Source organism: Adiantum capillus-veneris, chromosome 3, assembly GCF_014529385.1.
Source record: "Adiantum capillus-veneris isolate H3 chromosome 3, ASM1452938v2, whole genome shotgun sequence".
NCBI classification, from domain to species: domain Eukaryota; kingdom Viridiplantae; phylum Streptophyta; class Polypodiopsida; order Polypodiales; family Pteridaceae; genus Adiantum; species Adiantum capillus-veneris.
The window spans coordinates 53693905-53704509 of NC_140933.1; the positions used below are offsets into that span (position 1 = coordinate 53693905).

General features: G+C 41.2%; 2 protein-coding genes across 2 annotated transcripts; both read left to right on the plus strand.

Moving 5' to 3' along the window:
* The first annotated feature begins 1682 nt into the window (after window positions 1-1682).
* Window positions 1683-3104, plus strand: LOC147460931 (uncharacterized). The gene is made up of 8 exons (XM_086499842.1): window positions 1683-1763; window positions 1837-1911; window positions 2007-2075; window positions 2174-2281; window positions 2375-2449; window positions 2539-2610; window positions 2684-2731; window positions 2832-3104. Exons 1-8 carry the CDS (start codon window positions 1692-1694, stop codon window positions 3102-3104), a joined length of 792 nt encoding a protein of 263 aa, XP_086355968.1. The 5' UTR covers window positions 1683-1691.
* A 1448-nt stretch (window positions 3105-4552) lies between these two features.
* On the plus strand, window positions 4553-6930 carry LOC147460932 (uncharacterized). The gene has a single exon (XM_086499851.1). The coding sequence runs from the start codon at window positions 4562-4564 to the stop codon at window positions 6716-6718; it is 2157 nt and encodes a 718-aa protein (XP_086355977.1). The 5' UTR covers window positions 4553-4561; the 3' UTR covers window positions 6719-6930.
* The last annotated feature ends 3675 nt before the right edge of the window (window positions 6931-10605 follow it).

A 10605-nucleotide genomic window follows, 5' to 3' on the forward strand; every position in this document is an offset into this window, starting at 1 on the left:
GTGCACCTTGTATTGATTGTCTTCTTTTGAAGGGAATTTGTATATCAAGGAAAAGATGCATCTATCGAGAGCCATCAACTGAGGAGTCCATATTTTTAAAGAGGTTTTGGAATATGAAAGAGAGCTTTCCAATTGCAGATTTAAAGATATACGAAAAGGTATTGTACAGAGGAGAAATATATAAAGTTGGCTCCCATGTGGTAGTGAGAGATGAGGATACAAATAGTATGTCAGATAAACGGGGACATTGGAAGGATTGTATCACCTCTCTTTTCTCAATGCAGTTCAATGGGAAGTCTATGCTTTTCTTTGGAGGAAGATACCACAGACAATGCATCGTAGGTGATGATGACTCTGAAAGGTTACTCATTGATGCAATCACAGGAATGAGTGTCCTTGAGAAGACACCAATGCCCTTTACATGGGATTGTATCCAACCTATTTACTCTCTTCTTCATAAATTTATACCAATGTCACTACCTAAAAGCCAAAAGCTCATTGCCTATGAAGTAAAGGACTTGAAGCACAGAGATAGATTGCTTATGGAAGGACAATGTGGGAATGTTCCTTTATGGTTAGAGGAACAAGATATAGTGAGAGTTTCTATGAATAGTGGACTTGAAAAAGTCTTTCAACATGCTGTGGTAAGGGAATCAAATCCTGAGGAAAAATTGGCAAGACTTGCCATCTTGAAGCCTGATATACATCAAAGAAATACGTGGACTATTCACACCGAAGAAGATCATTGGAGAAGTTGGGATAGCTGTCATATTCTAATAAAAAATTGGACTGTGATAAGACAAAAAAAAGTTACAAAACCTGGTGTGCTTGAACAATGGATACCTATTATGTGGCAATCTCCACGATGTATAAGCATTTGTATCTAGTATTTTATTCAGGACTCTCTTTAAAGTTGATTCTACACAAAAACTTTCTCTCTTTTGTGATGTGTAAGAATTTTGATTGAAAACTCTTTAAAATTGATTTTATGTTGTTTTGTTTCAGTTATTTGATTTAAATTTATAAATATTGTATCGTAAATATGATTTTGTTACTTTGTCAGGGCAAGTATGAGTTGCCCACAATCATTGTTACAACAGCTACTAGGAGGATCTAGTGAAGAGGCTATTAAAACTCTCGATGTGTGGAGAGCAAATTATTATGGAAATAAGAGGGTAACTTCGGATCCCTCTAGCATCGCTGCAATCAGTGATCCACCTAGATATGATCCTGTTGTGTATGATCAGATTTTTAGGCCACCACCACCAAAATTGAGAGAGAAAAATAAGTTGTATGGTCGAGATTTTCTCTTAAAACAGCATCCTGAGCAATATAGAGTATTATATGTCAATTATGGAGAGGTGAGAAAGTGGTTTGCTAAAGGAGAAGCCATTGGCGATCTTCGTAACAACAATGAGTGAAAGAATGTAGTTTTGAGGATCATTAAAGAGAATATAGCAACGCTCAAGGCCATCACAATAGATGGTGTGGCTTATCCATGGAAGGAGGAAGATTTATACACATGGTGTATCAAGTCATTAGCGGCAAAACGTAAGTGAAGCAAAAAGAAGACAAGCCAAGAGAAACTTTGCTCAACCAACTCCATGGTACAGTAATTTATGTTGAGCCTATATTTGTTTTGACATCTTTGCAAGTTTGTTTAATAATATTTAGAATTATAGGTCTTATGTATGGATGATGATAATATAACGATTGAGCACAAGGATGAGAAAGATGATCAAGAAGGAGAGCTTCATGCAACAGTGAGTACATATTCTTTTATGACAGGGGTTTTATTTGATTTGTTATATGTTATTCACATTAAACTTCTTTCAGATTGAGAGTTCTCATGTTGATGAGCAAGTGACGAAGTTTGTTGTCGATGATAAAGCTGATGATATATCAAATCGTGTAGGTTCTTTTGTGCTATGACATTTAAATTATTTATGCTCGCTATGAGGTAGTAATAAGTTTACTTTCTTTATGTTTCTTTTTTGTGAATGTAGAAAGATGAGGATGTGTACATTCCTGATATGTCATGGATGGAAGAGGATGATCCAAAAAGTGTTTATGAGGTTTGTTAATCAATCTCTCTCTCTCTCTCTCTCTCTCTCTCTCTCTCTCTCTCTCTCTCTCTCTTTGTGAAGATCATGTTTTCTTTACAATTGTATAGGAGTATCAACATTTTATAAGAGATGAAAGCTCAAAAGTCTCATTACAAGTAAAAGAGACACATATAGATCATGAGGGGGGTGGCAATGGTGATAATGTGACGAAAAAGGTTTGATTGTAAAAACCTTATATGTTGATGAGATTCATGCTATATTTTAGTTATGTAGTGTCTTTATTGATTTTTATTCGTGAGAAAATGAAGGATAAAAGTTTAAGCGAGTCTTGTGCCGCGGATGATATGGATGCGAGCTCTAGGAAAAGCAATCGAAAGAGAAAGGTATACTTAATTTTCTCATTATCTTACTTAAAGTTAGTGTGATGCTCTTCTTAGCATTTTAAGTTATTGAGTCATTTTTATTTTAAAAGGTTACAAGTAAGCTAAAAGATTTGTTAGAAGAAAAAGACAAAGCTTCCAAGGCGGCAAAACATAAGAAAAAGGTAATTACTTAGGATTTCATTTAAGAATAGTCTTTGATTGCTTATAAATAATTTTATTACTTCAATGGTATAGAAGTCCTTAAGAGAAGATGGTGGAGAGAAGTCTCTTATGGAAACCAAGGTGTGTTTTAGATCATATGAAGTCTTGCTTGCATTAGTTTTTTAAACATGAGAAAGAAGTAGCATTTTAGAATCTTACACTTGCATCTTTTTTTTTGTAGGCAAGAACATTGTCTACTAGAGACAAAGAAGTCATTCTAATGAAGTGGCTTCATACTCAAAAAGTGGAAGAGTTCTACCAATTGATCAAGCCCACTTACTGTGCTTTGAAGAAGACACATTCATTCTTTGGTAGGAAAGTGAATGACACTACTTCCTCAACAATGTGTGAGGACTTAGTGGCATGGCTCTTAGTTGAAGGAGTAGTGCATATCGATTTTGCAAAACTTGGTGTTTTAACTTTAAAAGACGTTCATTTGTGTAATGATGATTAAGTAATGTATCTAAATGGACATTCTCAATGGTTGTTGATTTCCAATGTGTATTAGCTTGAGGTCAAATGACTAATATGCTTTATGTTTAGATGAGCACTCTCAATTAACTTCATATATGAAATTGACAAGTGATCTTGAATTCTCTTGATTCATCTAGCAATTATTTACTAATTGACTTACTAGTTAGATATTGTAGTTGCTACATGGATTACTACTTCTTGCTTTGAAGTTACTAAATGAATTACTATTTCATTTATTTGAGTTGCTAGATATATTGCTAGTTTCATAACACATCTCAAACTAGTAAGTGAGATTGCTCTCTTGATTCATCTAGCAATTATCTTACCATATAGCTACCCAACTTACTATATGGTAAGAAAATTATTACTTGAAGCATCTAGGAGTATTCTCACGCTTACTAGTTTGCACTTTTGCTAGATGTGTGTATTGAAACTAGTAATATATCTAGCAATTATATATTTTTTGCCATATGGTAAGTCGTCCAAAGCTCCTTGTGTCGTGTGCAGAGGCTACAACCTGCTGCAACCTCGCGTTCATGACCTTATGCACTACATATTTGGCTGTAGCTGCTAGTTGCTGGCCGAAAGCCATGAGGGAGAAGGAGTGGCTACTGCACATGGAAAAGCATCGTGCCAGTAAGGAGACCCTAATGTGCATTGCTTATTACAGAGGGAGAGATCGGCTCAAGGTTCACAGGAGATAGAGGTATTATCGAGAGGGTAAAGGAACCATCTGGGATTGATGATGGGGGGAGTTGCAGAGCATCATCATCATCACCATCAACAACAGCTCAGACACATAATTACTGATGGTAGCAACATCGATGAAAGGGGGGCTCGTTTGCCTGCTATGACGTAAGAGAAGGGTCTTGAATGTGCCATGCATGTGAAGAGCGCATGGCTGTTGGGGTCCAAGAGGCGGCAACGACCACATCGAACGGGGAGGGGCAGAAATATAAGGAGAAGAGCTAGCGAGGTTGAAGAGAGTTTGGACGATGTCACCGACAGCGGGAGGGGGAGTTTCCAGCATAAGATGCATATATGATCATCTATCAGACTCGATACTACGTGAGTGAATCTTGACGCTTGTCTACAAAGTACGATTGAGTTTAGGGCAACCCTCACCGTTCGGTCGAGCCTTGTTGTGTAAAGGACTGAGCTTTTGGTAATAGTTCGTTACTAGGTACTTCTAGCTAGGCTCAGATGTAGCCATCTGCCTCTCAAGGCTTGGCATGAGCTTGCATATTTCTTGGTGACATTGTAATACAATCACTCACAATTGTGAATTTTGCCAAAAAAAAAAAAAAAAGCTACCTACATGATGATGAATCGGTGGGATTCGAAGGTGTGATAGAGCTCTAAAGCCCCGAATTAAATTCCGGGTTGCGTGCATTTTTACATGTGAACGAATGGGTGCGTGAACGAAATGGGTGCGTGATGATGAACAGCGATGAGGAAGCTTGGCCTGAGCAGAATCTTAACAATGTCGATGAATTCAACGATGATATCGTCGATATCGCACCGGTCATTGCTTCCATGGAGGAGAGCTTTCAACGTCTGCAATCTGATCAGTCGAATGCAGTAAAGCCTCCAGCTTCCGCCGTCTCAAAAAGTGCCCCTGAAACTCAGCGCCTTGGTTCCTCTGCATATATTGCTCATAAGCATACCCTTGACGCTCTTCAGAATGCCACCGCCGCCGTTGCCGCTGCCACTGCCGCGTTCAGCGCCCTGCCGCAGCCGGTGGGGGGGCCCATCGACGTGCAGGCCCGGCCCGCAGATAAACAACCCCTGAATCTGTCATATGCTTGCTCATATGATGACCAGAGTATCCTTGCAACCGCCGCCGCCGCAAACTTAGAGATTCCGCAGCCGGCACCGGATGCTCCCTATATACTACGTTATTCACCGCCACCCTCACCTCCAGATGACTGTCCCTTGTACAATTCGTCGAATTTGCAGAGCTCTGCGAAGCCCTCGAATTTGCAGGACCGCATTAATCAACCCCTGGTTAATCAACACATGAATGCAAATCAACAGTTACATTCGACCTATAACCATGATTACGTCTTCGGATCAGACCCCATTTCAGCGGCTACGGCAAGCCAGTACCGGGATGAACATAATTGGGTGAAAGACTACAATGCAGCTGCGTATCTATCCTCCATGTATGATGATAGTTCCTGTTTGAACCCAATGTCAGCACCTAAGGTTGATGCACAGCATGATGACCATTGGGTGAATGACAGAAACTTTTTGGACCGATTGCCAGCATGTAATCCTCCAGGTTATGAATGGCCATTGAGTGATGACTGGAGCTTTTTGGACCCATTGCCAGCATGGAATCCTCCTGACTACTTGCTGACGCAGCAAGTCGGCGTGAGTGGCAGTGGTAATCGAGAAAGGGCCACGCCATCGTCAACGCTGGCACAGCGCGCCGGCATTGATAGCGTGCATGATCGAGCAGCAGTGTCTACAGCGCCATTGGGCCTCATCAGTGATCGAGCAGAAGTTTCGGCCACGGGGATGCCATTGCCAAAGCCAATAGTGTCGGCCGCCCCAGCCCCAGCGCCGCCAAAGGTGGCACTGCCTCAGCGCGTGGGCTTGAGTGGCAATAGCAGTGATTCAGCAGCAGTGTCCGCGACGCCATTACCAACAGTGTCGCACACGCCATCGGTGCCAACGCCGTTGCTGACAGAGCAGAGGCCGGTTCCTAATTTGCGGGATGTATTCAACGAAAGGCAAGGAACGAAGCGGAAACAGTTTTCTGCTTCATCATTGCCGGTGAACCGTCCACATTTAGCAGCGCCACCAGACTTTCACCCAAATGTGGCAAAGTCTCCTCCAACTGAGCGTTCTCGAGACGTGCACGAGGGGCCTCCTTCGACTTCTGCCCCAGTGCCAGCGGTGGCTCATCCACACGTAGCGGCGCCTCCAAATAGCCAGCCCAATAAGAAACCGTCACCACCATCTGAGATTTCTCCAGAAGTGGGTGCATATCACGTGGGCCTGAGTGTCAATATAAGCAGTCATCCAGCCCCAGTGTCGGCGACGCCATTACCAACAGTGTCATCCATGCCATTGCCAACGCCGTTGCCGACAGAGCAGAGGCCGCTTCCTAATTTGCGGGATGTATTGAACGAAAGGCAAGGAAATAAGCGGAAGAAGTTTTCGGCTTCAACATTTGAGCTGCAGGAGGGGCCTCCCTCCACTTCTGCCCCAGTGCGAGCGGTGGCTCATCCACAAGTAGCGGCGCCGCCAAATAGCCAGCCCAATAAGAAACCGTCACCACCATCTGAGATTTCTCCAGAAGTGGGTGCATCTCACATGGGCTTGAGTGCCAATAGCTGCAGTGATCCAGCACCAACAGTGTCGCCTATGCAATCACCAACGCCGTTGCCGACAGAGCAGAGGCCGATTCCTAATTTGCGGGATGTATTCAACGAAAGGCAAGGAAATAGGCGGAAGAAGTTTTCTGCTTCAACAGTACAGGAGGCACCACAAGTAGCCCCGTCTCCCGTGCCTGATCCTCAGCCTGTAGGCCGCAAGCCTCCCTTGCCTCCTCAACGACGAAGTGAGCGTAATCTTCGCAAGTGAAACTTTGAAAGTCCCATTTGACATTTCCCCGCATTAGCATTTGAAAATATCATCAGGATTTTTAAGAAAAGACGAATTACATAACGCGCGACCGATGGTGAATGGTCCCCATCCCCTGCATGCAAACGAAGGGCACAAGGAATTCATTGTAATTATACTCATCATACATTGAGTGCTTAATTTGGAGATCGGCACCATCTAGATCAGTGAGACAAAAGGAAATCCCAAGAACATAAAACTAGAGTGCTTTGTTAGTTGCATTTGTATTGGATTGAAGTGAGTCCAAGAGTAAGAGAAAGCAAGAACCTAGAAGAGAAGCTTTTGAGAGAGAGAGAGAGAGAGAGAGAGAGCTTATGCTTTGTTTTCCACAAATCTTGTTACCTCAAGTTAACATGGTCTTGTGTTCACAATGCCATGATCTACATGCCCCAACTTTGATATGTCTAAATTTGTCCTTAGTTTTTAGATTGTTTTAATTTTTTCATTCAATCTCCCCGTATTGTATGCATTGTTGTCATTTATGTAAGTGTGGTTGTGTAATATGAAGATTCAACAAGAGAATATGTCCTTGAAGAAGAAAATGGAAGAAAGAAAGAGCTTGTTACCTTTCATTAAAGCATGTTTCTTTGTATTTTGATTGATACCTTCCTTAATAGAATACGGAAGCCCCAATTTTGGCCAATGTACCTCGCAAAAGAACCATGCAAATGTTATAATTTTTATAAATAGATAATATGAGTCGTTTAAAATATGTTCACGTTTAGATGTTGTCTGCTTTTTATGTTTGGGAAAAAAGGAAAACATGCAAGTCTCTTTGCATGGGGAAGTTTGCACAATCCTCCTCAATTTTTATAATACGAGAGAACGTGCCATTCCCACGGCATGCATGCAATTTTCAGTGTGTTCAGTTCACAGTGTTCTTAGTAATAAGTAAAGAATAGAGTATTTTATGTACCTTCTGTTTCGACATTCATTTGTCAACTGTTCTAACCAACACGATGATATTGGCTAAAGCTTTGTGAATGAGCTTGCACATATGCTTTTTGCATGCTCACATTGGTATATCTTGCAATCTCACTGTGGATTCTCATCTGTGTGAAGGTCTTGTGTAAGACCACAAGCTTTCAAAGAGTTGACCAAACTGAAGGATGATAAGATGATGACATCAAGGTTGCATTTAGAGAAAGGCCTTCCCTTCAATTAGTAAAACCAACCTAGAGCTTCCTTTCCATAGCCACGTTGGACATATCTTGAAATCAACGCGCTCCGGGAGACGGTATCACGGAGATGCCCATCATGGAATTTTTGCACTTTTGTGAGGGAACCGCATTTGGCATACATAGCGAGCAAAAATTCAACAAGAATGACATCCTTCTCCATCAATGTGTTTCAATGGAATAGTCGGAGGATAGGAAGTCCTTCAAGCAATGCGCCCTACCTTAAACTACAATTTTCAAACAGACGCGAGTCCTTAAAGAGTAGTGGATCCCACATTGTCTCACAAAGAGTCTGCATGTCTTTGTCTTGTCATAAATTATCTCCCACATGTGAGTGTCTTGCATTAGGCCATAGGCCTTAATGGTGCAAGCATAGGTGATTGAATTAGGAGAAAGGTCTTCCCTTTACATTTGGTTAAAACAACTTAGAGCTTCCTTTCCATAGCCATGTTGGACATATCCCGTGGTCAATACATTCCAAGTGATAAAAGTCTAGAGGGAATAAACCAAAGTGTCACCAGGCATATCATTTTTCATATGGAAATAGGCCTTCCCTTCGCATCTGGTGTGCATTTTTTCCACAACTGTGTTGGGCACATAAGCCGTGAAATTCAAGAAGCCCATCGAGAACGAACTTGTGCTTTCGTGAGGGTACCATATTTGGCATACATACTCACTAATGTGCTTTTTGATCAAGGACAATCCATGCTTCATATGCCATCATTACAGGTTTCTTTGCAAGATTGCAGTGGCAAATAGAGATGCTTTTGGTAGAGATAGTCTTCAATCTGTATCTTCCAATGTTGGTAGTTTTTGTCGTTGAACTTCTTGACCTTGAGCTTCCCTTCTTCCGTCATTACTCCCACTCAATTCAAAGAATCATGTCCTTGAGATAATTTAGCTACGAGCAAACCTTGCTTTGATACAAGTTGTTAGGAAATAGGGTGTAGCTAAGTAGATAATTGAGTAGATTACTTAATGGAGAGAGATAATTTTCACACACAAGAGATTATAGAGTAGAGAGAGAGAGAGAGAGAGAGAGAGAGAGTACACACGATATATGTGGTTCACCCAATGTGGGCTACATCCAAAGGAAAGAAGCCACTTAATGGCTTTAGTACTTCAAACAAGAAGTAGGTTACAAAGGGATTATTCCCTTAATAGATCTCCCACCTTGCTTCACTCTCACCACCTCATACCCACCTGGTTGCATCATATTCACACTATCAAATGTGTGTAGAAATGGCCTCCTTTTATAGGCCAAAAAGGGCTCCCCTGTCTCATGTGAGACAGCCATGTGTAGCCGCCCTTGTGTAGATAAGTCCAATGTAGGCTAGCGAGAACTCAAACTAGCATAAATGTGTCAATCCGAGGATCTAGCGTTGAATGCAATGCCCAAACGACAAAACATTGAGAAGAGAGGTGTCACTCTCAAGCATGGAATCAATCAAGTGAAAAATGTCTAAGTCTCCCGTGAGGTCTAACTAACACTCAAATGGTCGTATTTGGGTCACATGAACTCCAAATGACATGAAACTTGAGATTTAGGGTCTCTAGGCTATAGGCAATAGGTTCCCAGCACCAAAACCTTCAAAATTCACAATCGAGTAGATAAGAGACCGTAATTGGTTCCACCTCTTAACTTCACCCAAAAATGATGAATGAGGGGTCATTTTTCTCCTCCTAAGGCCTACTTACCTCTGTTCATTCTTACTTTCACTTAAAACACCATTAAAAACACAAAAAGAGCACTTAAACACACTAGGTGACCTAGAGCTAGAACCACTCATACGTCGCCCGCACATAGACACTCAAACATAGCACATTGAACGTGTACATGATGCAAAGAGCATGAGGAAGAAACACATGAAGTTTCACTAGAAATACTTACCCGTACAAAGAGTAGTGAGCGCGCAAGCATAGGCATACTCTTCACTACGTGATCTCCAAAGTAAGAACAACAGATCGAAAATTTGGGTTTTTGTCTAGAAAGGGATAAATATTTCCAAAAATGTGATAAGATTTTGCATCTAGCCTCTTAATTAAGTACAAAAATGGTTTGGAAATAATCAAAATATTTTGAGTTCAGGATTTACAACGCCGGCTTTAGTAGAAAATAAATGAGTGAGGAAAAAATGGTTTTGCTAGCCCATCTGGATTGGGCTCCTTCACTTCAACACCATGTAAATAGTACTCATGTGTGCAAAAACACTTAGGACCATCGGAGAACTTTTTCCCTCACTAGAAGTTTTTTCCCTCTTGTGTTTTGTATATATGTTGTTGGGAAAAAAAGAACAAGGGGCACGTCTATAGAAATGTCTCCCAATAGTGCTTACAAAACATTGAGCGCCATAAAAAAATATCAAAAGAACTCCCACAAAAACAAAACTTGAAGGAAAGTGATCCCTTGGAAATCCACAATCACATGCCCACTCAAAAGTTCAGCATGTAAACTAGCAAGCACCTGCCCTAGGATGAAATTACATCACATACTAGAAAGGGGGAATAGATGTAGCACATGCATCACAAACAGGTTCCTCTTTTTTGTCCAAGGTATCCAAAACACCCTAATCCCCTTAAAATACTCACAAGATATGCAAATCTCACTCACATATCTTCATATACATAGATCAAGACCTATACACACACACACACACGCATCCACCTCTT

What these genes read in the sequence shown, in the direction of transcription:
- LOC147460932 (XM_086499851.1), top strand. Translation starts at nt 4,562, where the DNA reads ATGATGAACAGCGATGAGGAAGCTTGGCCTGAGCAGAATCTTAACAAT.
- LOC147460931 (XM_086499842.1), top strand. Translation starts at nt 1,692, where the DNA reads ATGGATGATGATAATATAACGATTGAGCACAAGGATGAGAAAGATGAT. An exon ending in CGGCAAAACATAAGAAAAAG is followed by an intron (nt 2,611 to 2,683) that starts GTAATTACTTAG and finishes TCAATGGTATAG; the next exon opens with AAGTCCTTAAGAGAAGATGG. An exon ending in AGTCTCTTATGGAAACCAAG is followed by an intron (nt 2,732 to 2,831) that starts GTGTGTTTTAGA and finishes TTTTTTTTGTAG; the next exon opens with GCAAGAACATTGTCTACTAG.